At 47.5% G+C, this 20,393-nt stretch overlaps 1 protein-coding gene across 2 annotated transcripts in view; it reads left to right on the top strand.

Annotated features, from left to right (window-relative positions):
• The window catches only part of ZNF106 (zinc finger protein 106), a 693,205-nt gene that overhangs the window by 289,327 nt on the left and 383,485 nt on the right, over window positions 1-20,393 (top strand). For both annotated transcript variants that reach the window (XM_069638825.1, XM_069638826.1), the window contains 2 exons: window positions 602-756; window positions 844-904. In XM_069638825.1, the coding sequence (XP_069494926.1) occupies window positions 602-756; window positions 844-904 (216 nt within the window). The remainder of the gene's footprint in view (window positions 1-601; window positions 757-843; window positions 905-20,393) is intronic.

Raw genomic sequence — 20,393 nt, 5'->3', positions numbered from 1 at the left:
ACCGCAAGGCTTTGTGTGGTCAGACTGGCAGAAGACTGGTGCCACTCGTTCTGGGAAAAAACTACAACTGAGGCTATGGGCGTCGTGCGTGCTACTTATAACATCCAGTGACGTCGGGCGAGGTCCTCGAGGGCGGCGTATCGACATCATCGACGCAGAACACAAACGCCGAAAGATTTTCCGAAGCAGCACAGCTGTGGTGATTACTGTCATAGATATGGAATACGTCGTCGGACCATCCCATCGAAAGAACGTTACCAGGTAAGATAGTAACTTGTTCTTTTTAATACATACCCTATAGGCTCTTTTCCTTGCCATAGTCCACATTGTAATTATACTTCCCTTATGATTAGCAGATTAAATTAAACTGAGATCCCTGTGCAGGCATCTTTTGGCGAAAAGTATATTAGCATGAAATGTAAGCCTGTGATATGTTACAAATCCATCTAGAGCCTGAGATCGTAACAGATTCAATAGGTTATGGATCACCTCTAGTGTTTTCGGAAAAATTACATCGACATTTGTTAGTATGGAACCTAATGAACACTAAAGCATGCGTTGTCCCTCTTGAAAATGCATTTTCAAACTAATATTTTTACAGAGCGGTCTCAGGTGGACCAGTTGTTGACCATTTCCTTGCGGGAGGAAGAGCTGAGTAGATCACTGCAAGGAGTCGATACCAACTTGCTGAAAGCACGGGCAGCGCTTCAGGCGGCGTATGTTGAGGTGCAGCATCTCATGGTTTTGAAGCAGCAGGTAAAAATCATAAAATAGGAACCATTTATTGAAGGGGGCTGCTGAGTAAGACAAAACTGGTGAACCCATGTTTCTTTCGTTTCTTAGATAAACATGGAGATGAGTGCAATGAGAACGCAGAGAATCCAGATCCTGCAGGGGCTGCAAGGTACGGGCTTCAGCGGTTTTCATGGATACCAAGCCATAGGCTGTCTTGGCTCTTGATACCTACTTGGAGATGACGGATTTGGTGTATTATGCATCTTTGACATCTTATTTCCAGGGGAACCCTAAATGCAGTGCCATGTTTACGCTTTCTTTGCCCTTGGAATGTGTTTGTGAATGTTTACCTGTAAATTCAACCTATTCTTACAATTGGGATTTTGTTTTAAAATATGTTTGTTTAGCTGGAATAACATATGTGAACTTCTAAATGTTTGTCTAATGATGATTTTCTACAGTCACATTTTTCCATTCCCAACATGTGGCAGTAGCTCAGTGTGACCAGTACCCCAAATATGGGATGCAGGGATTGTAACAAATTAAATTCCAGAGAATGCTGTAATAACGAAAATGTAACGAAAAAATATCAAATATTTTATTTAAATGTATATGGGGGTGGGATGAGGGGTTAAAACTGGTGAGGAGTGGTTTTGGGTCGTTTTAAAAGCATAGGTGAACGGGTGGTGTTGGAGGGGGCCCCCGCTGACCCCAAAATACATATATTTTTTTTAAAAAATAGATATTTCTTGTTATAACATTCTCTGTAATTTAATTCGTTAAAATCACATGTAACCCCCAAATATTTCCAAGCTCTCCTTCCAGTGTGCCCAACTATGTTCTCTGCGCACACTGCTGTTGATCCTTACCCTCATTTCACCTTGGTCGACAATGGAGTCATTTTTCATTGTCGTCCTTGCAAAAAAAAACAAAAGGGTTTAATGGTTGGCTAAATGTTATCTTTTCACCTTAGCTTTTGTGGCGAGTTTGCCATTTATTATATAAGAGGATTGAGCAATACATTCAGCACTGTGTGTGCGCAAATGCGTTTAAAATGACAAAATAAGAGACCTTCCATACCTGCTACTATCAGAAACTCACTACAGCAACTCAGAAGCAACATTACATGAACAAAATATTACAGCCACAAAAAGAGATGTTTTTCTATTTGGTAGGGAATTGCTCATCAGTGTACACAATGGAATACGGGGTGCTTTGTTTCCTTTGCAACAAAATGTACTATGAAAAGCACATTTAAAACGATTTCTTTCAACCGTTTTTTCCACTGCATGAACTCAATTCTTGCCATGAGAGACGTCCCATAACTTTCCCAGTAAGATGACCCCCTTTGTTATAGTATTTGCAGAAAGTTGGCAAAGCCAACCTTGTCAAAGTATTTCGATTTAGTGTATGGATACATTGCAATCTGGGCCTTTTTCCTCTCTGAAATGCATGCATCCAATCTTATTTCGCCCATACTAACTTGCTGTTGGTTTTGGCATGTATAAGTGCCACTTGTGCCAAAAACAATGCTACAGAGATCTGAAATGGCGTGCAAAGCAGTTCTTCTATGTTACAGTCTTTGGTCTTAGTCCTTCCTTCACCTCGTTGTTTTGACCATGTTTGTAAACCTAGTGACCTAGCATTTGGCATTTCAGCTCGTCTTTCCGGCTACTGGTGCCCACAGATTCACAAGCCCAAGGATTTACTTCCTCTAAGCACTTTTCCTGAATTTGCTAATTCATTTCAGTTCAACACTCCCCATCCCTTTTCCAATGCCCTGTGATTGTAGTGCTCTTGAGCTTCAGAGATTCAATGTCACAAGAACTATGCAGTTTGTAAGTGAAATACATTGTACATGAGAAGTTACTCAATGTTGTCAAAACGCTATTAGCAAAAACGTGTGTTGCTCATTGGATAGTCTGCTACATGTCCTGACGCTTTTCAATTCTAGGGGGAAACCCTTCAGGAAGTCATCAATTTCCATTCCAGGAAAAATGAAAGGGGTGTTTACTTTCTGTGATCGGACACAACTTTATTCGGCGGTTGGAGCCATAAAAGCATAAAACAATACAATCTATAGAAAAAAACTTCATAAAACACATTTCTTATTCTTAAAAATGCATGGTTCCCTGATGAATTTTTATAATTAAGAATTGTTTTATGAAGTGTTTTTCTGATAAATAGCCATCAAAGTATTAAAGAATGCATCAGTCATTTCTAAAATACATACTACAACTCTTAGCTAGTGTCAACCTCAACATATATAAAACTTTAAAAGGCTGTACACAGGGTGACATAGTTTCCACTCGGGGGGCGATACTGGGGGCTACAGTGGTATCTCCTAGGATAATCAAAGCAGAGGGCTCCCTATTACTTTGGTCTTATTAGCCAGGCCCTGTGTAAGAATTTAGACACAGCAAAAACCATCTCCTTGGCATTGAGACAGAGCTCTATGGTATCTTGTGGCAGCCTCACATTACTGAGTTTAAAGAGGGGTAACCGCACAATCTCAGGTCTTTATATCCATCACAAAAGAGCATAAAGTGCATGGTGGATTTGTTGGCGGCCCCGCAAGCTGCACGCACAGTGCTATTATTCTCCTTCCATTTAGCAATAAAGGAAGCTTCTTTCAGAGTATTAGTACTGAGCTGTGTGTTAAGATATTCCTCAAATTCATGTGACCATTTGTGAGACAGATATGATCGCCCTGTACTCAATACCATGCAATCCTGTTTCATCCGGTTTGTTACTGCTTTGCGGTAAGCTTGCTTCACCGCCAACTTTGAACCTGGTTTCAGCCAGGTCAAGTTTGGTGAGCTCTGCGCGTACAAGCCTAAGCCAAGGGAGCAAGTGTGCCCCACCCAGAGTTAGAAAGTTGGTTAGTGCAAATCGGTAGGGTGCCCTGATATTCATTTGACCAAATCCTGACCCAATACAACACTTGTCTCATGGACAGGACGCCTGTAATTTCTGGCTAATTACACTCCATCCGCAGGGTAGCTATTTGGGCACCCTTTGGTTGCATCAAAATAGCCCCAAGGAAATAGTTCTCTGTGGCAATGAGGGAAGGAACAATTTGGTGGCCCCACAGCTACGCTCCATATAGGGCTGCAGTAAAAGCCTGTGCTCTGAATAATTCTAAGGCAGGGGATATAGCTCCCCTGCCATGTGTACTGAAACATTTCCGCAGTCCCCCACAGTATTTGTCCAATGAGACTGTAGCCTTACATTGCTGGTTCAGCCAGTGGAGACTGTCTGAAAACCGGATACCCAGATAGTCATACGTGGCCACTTGTTCCAAGATCCTACCCTCACATTCAATGCTCGACGTAATCCTCCTGGCCAACTTGTTGCTGAAGACCCTAGACTTCATTTTGTTACTATTAATCGACAACTTGAGGCCCCTAGATTTCCTCATAAAGCGTAGCAACGTTTTTCTTTAAGCCCATTGGCGAGTTCGACAGGATAACCACGTCGTCCGTGAAGAAGAGCGCAGGTAGCCTGTCCTGCCCAATCCTAGGGGGTGGTCAGGGCAGTCTTTCACAAGTTCCCCAATAATTTCATCTATGTACAGGCAGAATAGCAAGGGGGCCAACGCACACCCCTGGCGCACCCCCTCCTCTACCGACAATGACTTGGTTAGTCCCCACCTCACTGATGCTTTATTATAGGTATATAGGGTGCAGATGTTGTCGATGAGTTTACCGGGTACACCTTTCCTGCCCAGAGCTTCCCATAGCAAACTTTTGTGGTACACAGTCAAACGCTGTGCAGGGATCCACAAAGATTGCATAGATTCAGGTTTTGTTAAGTAAGACTAATTTAGACAGGATCATGCCCAATCTACACCCCTGGTCTAACGTGCTAATAACCTGGTGGAAACCTGCCTGGAGATGATTAATAGCTTCCCTTTAATCGGCCCACTTCTGCAGGTGCCCCAGAAGGACTTTAGCATAGATCTTCCCTGCGGTATCCAAAAGTGAGATCGGTCTATAATACCCAGCGGCATGTCTAGCTCCTTTATTATGAATAGGCACGATTTCTGTGTCATACCAGGACTGCAGGACTGCAGGACCCCGCCAGTGTCCACCATGGAATTAAACACACGACAGGAGCCCATACCCATACCTCATCCTGTAAGAGATCTATTGGCATTTTCTCGGGCCCCAGGGGGCCTTCCCTGCACCTAGTGCCATAATAGCCACTTTCTTAGGCAATACAGCATCTACTTCCCTTCCCCACACATCCCAGCTTATAGAAAGCTATGTGTTCCCACTATCTGGTGAGCCATTGTGGTACAGGGCCCTAAAATGTTCATACCAAGAATCGAAGGTGATCTGAAACCTAAGTGGATCTGCCGAATTCCAACTCCTCCAATTTATCAGCCTCCAAAACCCAATAGTATCACCCGCTCTACATGTTGTATGCAGATCGTCCCAAAGGTCCTGGTTAAATGTGTATTTCTTCCTCGCCGTCACTGCTTTGTTTGCCCTCAAGGAACGCAGGAACTGCTTATCTGTTGGGTTTGCCACCTTCAAATAATGCATTAAGGTGTCCTTGGCAGCACTACAATCTGTATCAAACCAGCTTTTGGTCTTAAGGGCCTCCTGGCGCACCTTCTCAGCTGGATTGGTTACAAAAGGTAGGTAGTGCGGACCATACTTTCATATGCTTCCAAAATTCTGCCTGGGGATCTTTCATCCCCACCAATTTCTAACATGTGGGGTATAATAGTTGCATAGAGGCCAGGCTTGATTACATCAAAGTCAGATGCAGACCACTTAATCCTTAGCCTAGCACGACCAGCAATAGTGACCATGGAGCTCACTATCCCGGCCCGGACCGCAACCTCTCCTGAACACAAACTTTTCGTTTCACACCACACTGGGCTATGGTCACTTTCACTCGGTTTTGAATATTTACACAGGTAATCCTATCCCAATCCCCAGCACTAAAAAAAATATAGTCAATCCTAGAGCTCCCCATGGGGTCTTCGAAGGTAAGATTGGCTGGCTGGTCAGAACTAAACCGGCCATTGCAAGCTCTTAGGTTGGCAGTATAGATTAAACAAGCTGCATCAATGGCCAGCCGATGGGCTCTAAGAGGTTTCTCACACACCACAGTGGGGGTGCCCAATGCAATGTTTAACTCATCCCTGGGCCCTATTAGTTCATCAATTGGCAACATTTGCAAATTCAAATCCTCTATGGCATACAATAATTTTGCTGGGGCCATCACACCTGCTTTACATAACCTAGTACTACACTCTGGATACCTGCTACACAGCTAAAAAAGGGTTTCAGCATGTGCCACTTAAGAATTTTTGCCTGAGGTCCAGGAGGAGCTATGCTGTTTTATCATTTTCATTGTTTGCACTGTAATGCGCTCTTCCCTTGCCATTAATCAAGGATGAACACTTTCACTTGAGTATCGATGCAAGCAAAGCTCCTATGAATAGAGGGGGAAAAAAACTGTATCCAGGTATCCAGTGATCTTATTCCTGGAAATAACATAGAGGGTGACTCAATATTTCTAAGGCACTCTCCAACGCTTTCCCCAAATATTCTAGGACGAGAGTTTGTTTATATAATTGCACCAGTCCTAAAATATGTTGGAGCGTGTTTAGTGCCTTAAAAAAATATCAAGACAGCCTTGATGTTTTCTCCAGCGATAATATCATATGTAACCAAAAAAAGTGATCCACAGAGAAGATATCACTGGATACAACACCAGCCTTGTGCATGAATGAGCAAATGAAGGCGGTCCCGACTAGTGCTGTTCCCCCTTAAAAATCTAATGTTCATGCTCCATTAGCCTAACATGTTGAATGCATGCTTTCCAATACTGATTCTTAAAGAAAATGTTTGGCAAATCCTCAATACAAGCAAAGAAACCTTTTTAATCTGACCTGTTGCAGAAGACATGTTTTCAACTTAGAACAAATAATGATCTGGCTACTTCCCAAGGGCTCAGGTTCACTGCTGCTGGGGAGAAAATCTTCTGCTGAGTCCATTATGAGACCGCAGTTAAACCCAAACATCTACTTTAACACCTGAAATGGCTTATGGACCCATTGCTTCAAAATCGAGTGATTCTCCTCGGTGGTCTTCACTTTTTTTTTTAATCTGTTGAGCAAGAAGTTACATATGTATATGTTTCCTGCACCTAGAGTTAAACATTCTAGAAAAGTTTGGTGCTCATTAAAATGTTTACACATCACTGAAATCGGTAAACTTCCAAATTCTGAGTACGCCATTGCCCTCCAGAGGTCCATTTCATTGGAGGGAGAAGGAACAAAAGATATCCATCCTTCAAGCGCAACACTATGCAAAAGGAAAGCGCAATACGGAAAACTAGTGCATTTCCAAAAGATGGCAACCTCAATTTACTCCACTCAAGTTATCCCAGTCAGAAAGAATTTCTCACAGCATATAAATGCACCACTGATTGTACCCAAATTGTTGCACTATGTGTAATCATTGGTTAATCCTCTTCACCTTGTAAACTTGTATGACTGTTTTATATTTATTGGTGCCCAACACCCCCTGGCTTTTTTTAAGCCTACTTTAGCTGAAGGCCAATTGCTTTTAAATCAAATAGCAACATTTTAGCATCTGCATACTGTACTCCAGGATGTCAACATATGCATCATACCCGCTTTTGGAAGGAATAAATGGATACTTCAGATTTTAATCTATTCAGCGATTCTAACATGCTCATTAAATAACTAAGCAGTTTATATTGTCAATTTCTTGGCACCAAGTGGCTTATTATTATTATATTTTAAATATTTGCCAATTGTGTCTGTAGCACTTAAAAACAACTTTCACTATTAATGTCACAAATTATAATAAGACTTTTTTGATAATGACCCGTGCTGACAATTTCTTTCTTAGTCAATTGTGGTTTATTCAATCGAATGCTATAAATAAATCCATGAAGCAGCAGAACATGTTTGGGTTTCCGCCATGAAGTATACTTCTAGATAGTTCAGGCGCAGGCAGTTCTTTTTCATATCCTCTGTTACGACCAGTTTTCCTTAAGCTTCTAAAGTCACATCCTCAGTTCTCCGAATAGTATGTTAGCCAACATTTCCTACCCGCACATATCCATTAAAGTAAACCTACTATAATTCTCAGGGAGCATTTCGTATTGTTTTTATGAAGGGGTAAAACAATGCTTTATCAGTTATGGGAAACTAAAACCTGGACAACCATCTCCTATTTGTCTTCCGCCCCTGTCGCAGGGGCAAGCCAATCGGCTTCCTGCAACCAAAGGAAATAAGGAATGCATTTTCTTGTGATTTTGTACCAGTTTTAGTTCAGGTTTTTTGACATTTATGAGATCTGAAGGTACTAAATAGGGGAGTGGTGTAAGTTAAAGATGTAAATTGAATGTGGTGGAAATCCTCCTTTTTGTTGACAAGTGTTTTTACTCCAGAAGGAAGATTTACACACATTGTCCTCACATATATTGATTGTAGCTGCATTCAGATCAACAGGGATCTGTTTATGTAATATTTCTTCTGCTGTGCCCCAAAGATTTATAAACCAAGACCCTTTTCAGTGTAAACGTTGGGCTAAATCCAAAGGTATAAGCACACTTTTGAGCAAAGCTCAACACAGTTCCCACACTTCTTGCTAGGATCTTGGGTTCTGTCCCCGATCAGGCTCCCTTTCCCCAACTGCACTTGTCTGCTCTGTATGGAAATGGGAAAGAGGCATGTCCTGAATCCCTTTTGTGTCGTAGCAGGCAGTTATCAACACATTCCGCCCCCAAATGTGTCAATTGATGCTCGATAAAGACATTTGCTGTATGGCCATCTAAGCCCGGTGGCTTGGAACTATTTTAGGATTTGGGTATTTTTACCCCGATATCTGATTGCAGGAAAAAGTTTAAAAAGGATATCCTGGTCTCCAACCCTGGCCTCCCTATCGCTGACACCTACACTAGTGCCTCCTCCAAGGAAACTCTTACTGACATCCTCTTTTTCGTGCCTTCTCCTGACCTATGGACCCTTCATATGGTCTCGGTGCTCTTTCCTTTCTCCTCTTCTCCCATTAATGGTGACACCCCCTGGGATGTCCTCTTGGCCCCCTTCCGCTCCTCTAAGGCCAACATTAATGTCTACGCTAATGGGACCGTCTTGGTCCAAGGCCCTCAGGCCAACCTCCACCTCTTTGATAGACGCTTCCCGCGCCTCATCAACTTCCTTTCCTCTCCTGCTGTCCCCCCTCCTCTGTCCTTGGCTACCTTGCCTCCACCCTGCCCCCCCTCGGGCTCCTTCTTCACCTCCGCAGGGTTTACCTCTGATCTGTATCCCTCCCCGGAAGTCCTTCAAGGATGACAACCCACTCCATATTGCCACTCTTAGTTCTCGCTCTGCCATCAAACATTCCTCTGATATCTGTCGCCTTCTTGAGGAACTGGACCTTGACATCCTCGGTCTCACTGAGACATGGTTCACGGCCAGCTCTGTCACCAGCTTTGACACACTCCTACCTGACGGTTACAAGATCCTCTCCGTGCCCAGGCTAAACCATGCTGGGGGGGGTGTGGCCCTTCCCTGAGTGGATTCCTGCCACTGTCACTCCTACGCTGACCTACCCCTCTTTTGAATGCCTTGTCTGCCAACTCTCTTTCTCTCCTAGCCATTCCCTTAACGTGGCTACTATCTATCGGCCACCTGGTCAAATTTCCTCCTTCCTCTCCGAGTGGGCGGACCTCTCCTCCTCACTCCTGTCCTCAACCACTCAACTCCTCTTTCTTGGAGACTTGAACATGCACCTGGAGGCCTCCTGTCCTCCCTCTGGACTCTTTCACGACCTCTGCGACTCTCTCTCACTCTCTATTCTCCCATCTGGGCTGACTCATTCTGCAGGGCACACTCTTGATGCTCTGATCTCTTCTGACCTTTCCCTCTCTGTCCCTCTCTCCACTCCTCTCTCCTTGAGTGATCACTTTCTCCTATCCTCCCACCTCACCTTCCCTACCCCACAAGCAAAGCCACACTCATCACTTCCACCCTCCTTCTCGGTCATCCGACCCATGAAACGCGTGTCAGTTGAGGCTTTCGCTGCCACCTTCTCGCTCCCCCCTCCTCCTCCGGCTGACTCCCACCCTGACACAGCCCTCTCCACTCTACACTCTGCTATATCTGATCTTCTTGATATCCTTGCCCCCGTCATGAGAATCTGCCTGAAGCCCAAAGCCAAATGTAACTCCTGGTATGACTCTGATCTCGTCACCCTTAACGCAAGTGCAGGGTGGCAGAGAGGAAATGGCGTGCTTCATGTTCATCCTCTGACAAACTGGCCTGCCGCCTGCTCCAAAGGCAATACCGGCTCTCCGTTCTCACCAAGAAGAGAGCCCTTATCCAAGCCCGCATCTCTGCGGCATCTAACAACTCGGCCGAACTCTTTAAAATCTGCAAGGAGCTGGCCAACCCTGCTGCAGTCTCTACCTCTTCTGTCCCCTCCCAGGCCCTCTGCACGGCACTGGCCTCTCACTTCATCTGAACAACTCAGGACATCCTGTCCTCACTCTCCTCCTATCACCTCCCCCCTTCTGTTCCCTGCTCTTCCTCTGGCCCTTCTGTAGCCACCCCCCCTCCCTCCTCTGCCTTTCCCCTTTTTTCTGCTGACGAGGTTTCAAGACAAGTCCCCTCTATGAAAGTCTCGTCAAAACAGGTCCACCCCTGTTCCTCTAAAACTATCAAGGACCACATTGACTCCTTGGCTCCTGCCCTGGCTGACTTCTGTGATCACTCCTTCGCCTCTGGAGTCTTCCCATCTCCCCTGAAGCACTCCCTTGTGCACCCCCTTCTTAAGAAACCCTCTTCCGACCCCTCCTACCTGGCTAACTATCGCCCAATCTCTATCACTCCCTTCCTGGGCAAGCTCCTGGAGAAACTGGCCATCTCCCAGCATAATCTCCATGCTGAATCTGTTGGTAGTCTTCATGACCATCAGTCTGGCTTCAGAGCTGCCAGAAGCATGGAAACTGCTCTCCTGAACATCTGTGAGGACCTGCTCTTGAACCTTGACTCTAACACCCTATGTGTTCTCATTTTGCTTGATCTCTCTTCTGCCTTTGATACTGTCAACCATACCATTCAGCTCAACCGTCTTCGTAATAACCTGGGTATCACTGGTCAGGCTCTGGCGTGGCTGACCTCTTTCCTCTCCAATCGACCCTCCCAGGTCCAACTGGGGTCCTTCCTCTATGACATCTTTTTCTCTACCTGTGGTGTCCCCCAGGGGTCTAACCTCTCTCCCTGGCTGTTCAACCAGTATCTTGTACTTCTTGCCCACCGCATCGCCGCTCTCTGCCCCAATTTTCAGTGCTATGCGGATGATACCCAGCTCATTTTCAGGCTACCCTCTGCCTCCTCTTCCCTCATCTGTGACTGTCTTTCTGCTATCCATGAATGGTGTGCCGCCAAACAACCTCTGCCTTAATGCCAGTATGACTGAGATTCTACTCATTGGCACACCCACTCCCTCCTTCCCTGCAGCTCTCTGGCCAGCCTCTCTTGGCCCCCTTCCTGCTCCTACCTGCAAGGCAAAAAACCTTGGGGTCATCTTCGACTCCACACTCTTTCTCTCCTCACATATCTGACCTCTCTAAGAAGTCACACTACCAGCTACACCTCCTCAGAGGTATCCTTCCTTTCCTCTCCTTCCCCCAGAAGCTCACTGTCTCTAGAGCCCTGGTTCTCTCGAAGCTGGACTACTGTAACAGCCTCTATCTAAAGCTGCCTGCCTCTACTCTCCGCCCTTTGCAAGTCATCCAGAACATGACTGCGAGACTTGTCCTTGGCCTCAAGCCCAGGGACCGTATCTCTCCAGGACTGAAATCACTACACTGGCTCCCAGTGGCTGAGAGGATTAAGTTCAAAACCCTCTGCATTGTCCACAAGGCCTTCTGGGGCCTTGGGCCAAAATACCTTCAACTCTCTCTACCTAAATATCTTCCTTCTCGAGATCTTCGCTCATCTGCCTCCAACTCCCTCATGGTGAGCCGCTTCTCCAAGCAACGAGTTGGGGGTAGATCTTTCTCCGCAGCAGGGGCCTCCCTCTGGAACAGCCTTCCTGCCTCCCTGAAACTTGAGGAGAACCATCTCCGATTCCGGAAGCACCTCAAAACCTTCCTCTTTGCCTCTGCTTTCTCTCCCCCTCTCCCCTGCTAAAATCACTGAAACTGCACTAAATCTGCAACTGGGCCACTCACTGATCTCGGTCCTTGGCCCAGCCACTCTTCCCTGCACTGCCTCCCTGGCAACCCCTGCACTGCGGGACTGTCTCTGTATCCCTACAGCCCCTCCTCCCAGCACTTGTCTGCACTTACCTTGCACTTGCCACCAGCGGGCCCTTATTATTTATCTTGTATTCTACTAACCCTTTACTGCACTTTCCCCTCTCCCTTTCCCCCTGCGCTTTTCCCTTCCCCTCTACCCTTGCACTTGCGCGATCTGAATGACACCTGGCCTAGTAGGATCGTTGTCTGTCTCCCCTTGTCCCGTCCCCCCCACCGCCTCGTCGCGCCTTGAAACACTTGTGTATAGGCGCGTTACAAATGTCATATATCATATCAAAGGTGGCATTGAATAATTGATTCAAACACTTCCTCTAACTAATCGTTTTTTTTGGTCCGTGAACTTTCCCACATATTGAATCTGAACTGATTTTCCTGAATTTTTGTCCAGCCTTTTTTTCCTAAACACTTTACATTGTTTAAGTTAAGATTCACTTTCTTTTTTTTGTAGCTACTATATTCAACAATCCCAACTGCTTTAAATGGTTTTCTCTTAATGTATATAGTTCTGTTTTATCTATTTAATCTACCTGGATTTGTTTTTTTGGATTATAGGCCGAAAGCACATATCAATGCCTGTGGGAACGGTTTATTTAGTACTCTAATTTGTCAAAGAAACAATATCTACTGCCTGAAATTAAATTTCTCCAGCATGGGGTCTGGCATGGATTCACATGCTCATGAATATTCCCTGTCGTCAGGCCGGACGTTCTCTGTGAAAGAAACTGTTTCACTTTCAGTTGCAAACTGTATTTCTCCTCTAAACCAATCACTGCGTCATACTGCCCCCAGCCGATGACTGCCCTCTCCCTAAGCTCCTCCTCTGGCAGCCATCTTCAGATTTTTACCGCACGTTCAAGTGTTGGGAGTCCTCGAGTTTTGCTCTGTGAGTTATTGTACAGTTTTCACACTTTTTCTGTGAAAAGGTCCTATTTTTGTCAAACAGAGCCTGTGTGCTCTTCTCTTCATCGGCCGACTAGCGGGATCTGGTTGTCGGTGAATTTCAGCGCCCCTCAAGGGCAAGGATCCTCGAGTTTCATTGTAATTTCCAGAATGCCATCAGGCCTAACTCCGCACCTCCGACCATGAAGGAGAAGGAGGGAAGTTCCCGCTTCAAGATCTGCTCCAGTGCGGACTGCGGAACGTGTTTGTAGGGCACAAACACCTTCAATGCCTATACTGTCTTCACCCGGACCACAAAGAAGGGGGTTGTGAGATCTGCCTCGGATTCTCCAAGAGACCGATGAAGGATTGTCACAGTAGACTGGTGGTGTGGCTAAGCGCCAGTGGCTCTGTTGTGAAGCAGGGTCATGCCTAACCCAGGAACGGCCGGTCCGAGGAGTGGGCTTCTAAGTCTTTTGAAGGCGCTCCATCCATGGAGGCCCAAGACAAGGCCAAGCACCACAAGTCCGTTTCTGTTGGGGTCGCTGCACAAGCGGGTCCGGCAATGGGCAGGGCACGATCACTCACCATCTGCCTCATCTCCATCTCCAGCCATCAATCAAGCTCTTCCTCAAAAAGGGAATCGCCCAGCCCGGTTAAGCTGCGGGAGAAGCCCTAGAAGCCTAGGGTGGAAGAAAAGATGGCCGACCTGCCCAAAAAGGCCTAGGCGGCACCGGAAAAATGGTCATCGACGATTGAGCTGGTGGCGGCCGCTCTCTCGAAGGCCAAAGGGGCTGACACTGTGAAGGTAGCCCCAACTGCGTCCAGGGTGCCCCTACCCCCGAGGCGGGAGGCCTCAGCCAGCCCGGTGGCAAAGACAACAGAAAAGAGGAGGCCTCCGCTAAGCCCGACCCCTCAGGGTGCAAAACGAGGGATGGGGGGGTGATGAGGTTCAAGGCCTGCCACATGTCGTACCCAAAGACATGGAAGTTTCGTCCTCGGATGAGAAGGACAGGGAGTCCGTGCACACGATCCACAAGGGCGTGGAGGACGACGACGGGGAAATGCTGAGGGCGGCGGCGCAAAGCCTAGGACTGCTCCCACTCAGCCGAGGGATGTATCTTTCGAAACCCTTTCGACCCTAGACACGTTGGTGTGAACCACCCCCCAATTCCCCCTCATCAACATCCACACACGCGCCAGATGCCCTACAGCCACCCCCCCAAATCCCCTGAGGGATCCGGACATAGGGACAGAGACAGCCATGGAAATGACGTACGATGACGTGGCAGGCAGATCACTGCAGCCGAGGGTATCCCCACCGGATGAGGTGGGGTCATTTCATGCCATGGTCGCCAGAGCTTCCAGCTGACAACAGAGGAGACCAAAAAGGAAGGCTTTCTATACCAGAGGCGCAAGGCCAAGAGGAAGACCATCATGGCGATACCCGTCCTGGACGACATGTGGACGGAAGGCCTGGCCCTATTGTAGAATCCCGCCACGGCTAAGCAGGATAGGCTTGAGAAACAATACTGGGTGCTGGAGTCGCACCCAAGTACCTACGATCGCCACAGTCGCCGGACTTGGTGGTGTCGGCGGCTGCGAGGAAGATGCCCCTTGTCATCGTAGCGAGGGGAAGAAGTTGGACGCCATCGGGAAGAAAGTCATCTACTCAGCGGCATCGGATGTCAAAGTGGCCAGCGCGTTGGCAATCCTGGCCAGGTACAACATGGAGCTGTGGTACAGACTGGCCCCGATTCTGTAGTTCCTGTCCGATGACCAGCAGGTGGAGGCGATTGCACTCATCCAGGAGGGGAGGCGTTTTCGAGCCATGCCATTGATCCTGGACATCGCTGACACTGGTTTCTGACAGATGGGGAAAGGTGTCTGTCTCAGTTGTCGAGGCTGGCTGAAGGCCACCAACTTCTGCCAGTAGGTCCAGACGAGGGTACTAGACTTCAGGGATAACCTCTTCGGGAAGGCCGTCGAAGAGCCCTTGCAGGCCATCAAGATGGATACGGAGACGGCTCGTGCCCTGGGTACTCTCCAACAGCACTGCTCTGCCTTTCACTCCTCCGGAGGAAAGTCGGGCAGATCGGCAAAACGTTTTGGTAGAGGCTCTTTGTCGTACCGTCGGCCCTCCTGGTCCATGACCCAAGAGGCCTACAGAGGCTATTCCGAGGCTTGGTGGAGGTGGCCAGTGCCGTCGTCACCCCCCAAGGCGGAATGCAGGTGCCGAAGCAGGACGTCGTGCCCCCACCTATGCACCCCGGTGGGAGACCGGCTGATGGGGTTCGTCAGCGAGTGAAAGAAGATCTCCACTGACAGATGAGTGTTGGACGTTCTCGCCCACGGGCATACCCTGGAGTTTCAGCAAAAGTGTCAGCGGATCCCTCCGGTGACTCGACGGGAGCAACACACCTCTCAGCAGGATGTATGGGCAATGCTAGGAAAGGGGTTGATAGAGCTAGTCCCAAGACGAATCTGGGGCTCCGGGGTCTAATCCAGATACTACTTAGTCAGAAAGAAGACTAGGGGCTGGAGGCCCATTCTAGACCTGCAGCGTCTCAACAAGTACCTCAAGTTCCAACATTCAGGATGGTCCTGTTGCAGCACGTGCTCTGCCAACTGGAGGAAGGAGACTTCTTGACAGTCGCTGGGTCTGGGTGACGCCTACTTCCACGACCCCATTCAAAGGAAGCATCGAAAGTTCCTACGCTTCCAATTGGCACTACCAATTCAAGGCCTAAAGTCATCCCCCAGGGTGTTCACAAAGTGTCTGGTGACAGTGGTTGCCCATCTATGTCTATGAGGGATACAGATTTGGTACCCGGACCTTAGCACTCTGTCAGCGTTGCCTCTGGTCAAGCTGCCAGTGGTCGCGAATTTGCTCAACAGAGAAGGAGGCGCAATCCTGCATCACGACCCAGGATCACTGAACCTGAGGGCTTGGCACGTGCACCTCTAGATTTTGGAGGATACGAGTTGCCGGCAGACTTAAGGGAGGTGCTTGTCAAGGCCAGACCGTCGTCAACTCTTAAATGCTACGGTCACAAGTGTAAGCATTTCACTATGTGGTGCCGGTCGCAGAAGATCACCCCTCTGAGGGTCATGTGCCCGCAGATTCTTCCATACTTGTCCTTGGCCAAGGCGGGGCTAGCGCACCACTCTATCAAGGTGTATCTGGCGGCTATCTCCCGCTACACCAGGTCTCATGGAAGATCTTCTCTTTGGTCCCACCGTCTCATAAAGGAGTTCCTCAAAGGATTGTTTCGATCTTTCCCGCTGGTGAAGGGCCTGCCCCGGCGTGGGAACTCAACGTGGTGCTCACTAGGCTCATGGGAGCCCCCTTTGAGCCTATGCATCAGGGCCCCCTCAAGTTCCTCTCGTAGAAAACAGCCTTCCTTGTGGAATCGCCTCTGCCAGGAAGGTAGATGAGATCCATGCCCTATCTTGCAAACAGCCATATCTGCCTTTCCACGAATCTGGGGTGGTTCTACAGACGCACCCCTCCTTCAGGCAAAATGTTCTGTCAGAATTCCACCTAAACAAGCCTTTGGTGTTACCTGTGTTTTTTCCTTAGCCTTCTTCATCGGCTGAAAGCGCCTTGCACTCGCTAGACATTGCTCGTGCTCTGAAGTTCTGCGTGGCGCGCATGACGAGTTTTCGGAAGTCATCTCAACTGTTTGTGAACTTTGGTCCTGCGAACCATCGGAAGGCACTGTCCAAGGCTTCCATCTATCTCCAGGTGGCTCTCTGGCTGTATCACACACTATCATCGGTTGGCCAAACGACCTCTTCCGGCCGTCCGAGAGCCCATTCCACCAGCGTGATCGCTTGCGACAACAGCATTCCTGTCTGGTGTGCCCCGCTGGACATCTGCAGGGCTGCTACGTGGAGGTCTACGCACACCTTCACAAGGTTCTACTGCATCGACAGATTCCAGAGCGGAGTCCAGGGTCGGCCAAGCTAGTCTGTTCCAGAGGTAAGAGTTTTGCTTCTGTTGAGCCTTGCCACCTCCTGTGGTTGTGTAATGTGGTACTGCTGTGTATTCTTTATTCATGAGCATGTGCATCCATGCCAGACCCCATGCTGGTGAAGGAACATGTTACTTATGTTCTCCAGCATGGGTCTGGCATGGATTCACATGCAAATCCTCCATCCTACCCTTCTGCGACTCTTCTTGGTCATACTGCCTCTGTATTTGCTTACCAAATCTGAAGATGGCTGCCAGAGGAGGGGCTTCGGGAGAGGGCAGTCATTTGCTGTGGGCAGTATGACCCAGAGTACAGTAATTGGTTTAGAGGAAAAATACAGTATGTAAGTGAAAGTGAAACTGTTTTTTCTTTTACCGAGGATTCACAGCCCGACGACAGGGAATATTCATGAGTATGTGAATCCATGCTGGAGAACAATAGTTACAGGTAAGTAACTTGTTCCTTACACACTGTAGTTTTATAAAAATATAGTTATTTATTATTAACATAATACTAGAGTTACAGGTAAGTAAACCTATTCACATATATGTATACATTAAGACATTAGTTAAGCATTACTCAGTTCAAAAGTAAATCCTCAGATGATACACAGCAAGTAGTCAATGTAACATATAAGTTAACAAATCAATTCTTTAGCCAACATTTAGGGTAACACAACAAGGATACTGGTAAGTAACTTTAAGGCAGCCCACACTCCAGAAAGTCCAGCCCTATCTCGGGATGAGGGCCTTAAAGACAGTTGGGACACTGGGTGACCAAGGCTGAAGAGCGGAAGAACAAAGGAAGGGAGACTGTCAAATTTGGCAGGATCCTTAACAGTTGTAAGTAGGTATAATGTTTAGTTAAAAGAAGGTTCGGGGAGGTCATCTAGCCCCCTTTTGAGGATTTTAGACCAAAGGACTGATGTCCTTGGGCCTGGGAGAACACTATTGGGTTGGCAGATTCAACACAGCAAGCACCCAGGTAAGCACCTAGGAGTGGCACAGTACCCTTTCTGATGAAAAACAACAATGGTACCGGCGGATCCCCAAGATGAGGCGACGGCAGCCCTTGTTCAGATTCTTGGCCTGGAGGCTGTAAAAAGAATTGTTTTGCGGGAGCAGAAGGTCAGCTTCTTCGAATGGGACGCTTAGCAGATGATCTTCACAGTACTGGCCTAGAACTCTTCCCAACCAAGATGTACTGAGAAACAGAGAGAATCCTGCTGTGTGACAATCGTCGCTGAACCGAAGCCTGTGTGAGTCCCAGTGGGGGCTTGACACAGGCCTTTTTATGCAAAACAAGATTGAGTTCTGCAAACACAGCCCACTGACCTGTTCTTGGGTGAATGGCCTCCAGGAGAGTCTCACCAAGTCTTTAGCTCACTGTCCTTTTCACAGAGGAGAAATATCCCTTGCATATTAAGTAACTTTGGGTTTTGCCCTAAATTACCAGGGGAATCCAGACATGGACCCCCTTGCTCACTGTTCTCAGAGAGGCACAGCTCTACCTCACTGATTAGGCCCGACTAGGCCGAAACATGTGCCTGGGGTTGCTGTTTAGTACTCTTGTTCAGAGTAGAATTGCCTAGCATTTTGGTGCTAGACTGCACCTGCGCACTACAAAGACCAATATGTAGGCTTATCTCTCCTCTGTGAAAGGGACATTGAGCTAAATACTTGGTTGAGACTCTCCCGTGGGCCATCCACCCAAGAATAGGTCAATGGACTGTGTTTGTGCTGGTAGAGGGACTCCCAGAACCCACCTCAACCCTTGTTTTGCTTTCAAAACTGGTAACAAACAATGACCTATCAGGGCATGATACCGTACTAATTCGAGATACCCAGATAATTCCAGGTCACTAGGTTAGCAAGCGTCCAGCCAGCCTCTCTATCCAAAACATTGCAAACATTATCACCCCTTATTTTTCAGGTTCAGTTAATCCGCTGTGCTACAGCCTCTTTCGTCATCTCGGGCTGTTGGTTGCAGATCCCGAGTCTTTCTGGATATTCTTGAGCAGCCATCCCTTGCAACCCTCCGGTTGTGCGAATGCGCTCTGAAAAGGCTCCCTCAGCTGGCGTTCGACTTTCTCAATCTGGTGGTGGCCCCTCCTTCTGCAGCTCTTGAAGGAGCTTGCTAGCCTCCTCCCTCTGTTTTATGTCCTATTGTTCACCTGTATATTCGAAGGATAATACAAAGGGGAATCTCTATCGCTATCTCAACCCATCCTCTTTGAGCCAACTTGTTAAGAGACTGCACTTCTGCCTTTGGTCCAAAGCATAAGAGGAGAGATCCTGAAATATTTGTATCGATGCACCTTCCCATTCAAACATGCTCGCTTTTCGTGCCTTCTGCAGTATTTCTTCTTTGTACCTATAGTGCTGGCATTTCACCACTACTAAACGAGGCCACCATCCAGATCCTACTCCTCTGTGTACCCTGTCAAACCAAATGTATCTTTTATGTCCAGAACCCAGCAGCTTCTTCAACACTTGTCCCCGGTGGTGTTCCACTTCCTGGGGCGATGCAGTATCCTTGCTTGGGAGCCCCCAAATTCTCAGATTATTTCTCCTCTCCCTGTTCTCAAAATCATCCAGTTTGCTTCTGGCTTTCCTGTCCCTGTTTTCCAGTTCTTTAATTCTCAACTCTATGCCTGCTTCCTAGATGACTGTTTTCTAGTACTTTGGCCCTATCTTCCACCTTCGTGATATGTTCGTTGATAGCACTCATGGTCAGCTGAACCTCAGCCCTGAATGCTTTTAACTCCGGTAATATGGTCTGAACATCCTGTTGTAGACCCCTAAGGGCTCCTGTGTCCTTCATGGCACCCTCCATCTTCTCCATCTCCTTCTCCCGTGAGGCGGCCTGCGGCAGTAACTCCTACCACTCCACCAGTTCAAGGCTTAGTGGTCCTGTAACCTTCGGGCTGCGGCACAGTGGGGGTCGCCAACCTCAGACCCCCTTTATGTTGGTGATGTGTTCACTGACCGCTTCGCTCCACTATTCAGTATCCGATCTCCTGCGCCATGATAGGTACCCTGCGATGAATGCCCCAGCCTGTTTGATTAACTGCGACGCCGGGTCAGATGACCTTTCTCTCCCCAGGTCCTCTGCAGAGGCCGCCTGTGCTGCCCCAATCAGGCTGCCCGCTTTACTATGATTTTATTGCTGAAATAAAAGTGACGTACAATTACAAAGTGCAATAAATATTGCAAGAAAAAAAATCGAAATGCCTTTCACATTGCCCATTGTTCAAAATACCTATTTTCGTGGGGACACCGCCTCTACGCCCCACCCCTTCAACTTCCACCTAACCTCTCCTACTTCTAAACTCTCCTCTTCTCCCTCCCCTTTATACCAATTTTAACATAAATCTGTTTTTTTCTCTTTTTTTTACACCTAAAACTCACCCCTATTGTTACAATTTCTTGATTTTATTTCAATATATTTTCTGCTGGTCGAAATTATTTACCCACTCTA

This window comes from Ambystoma mexicanum, chromosome 14, assembly GCF_040938575.1.
Source record: "Ambystoma mexicanum isolate Mex_15411 chromosome 14, UKY_AmexF1_1, whole genome shotgun sequence".
In the NCBI taxonomy this organism is placed as follows: Eukaryota; Metazoa; Chordata; class Amphibia; order Caudata; family Ambystomatidae; genus Ambystoma; species Ambystoma mexicanum.
The sequence above is the reverse complement of the archived record's forward strand: the minus strand, read 5'-3'. Positions and strand labels throughout refer to the sequence as shown.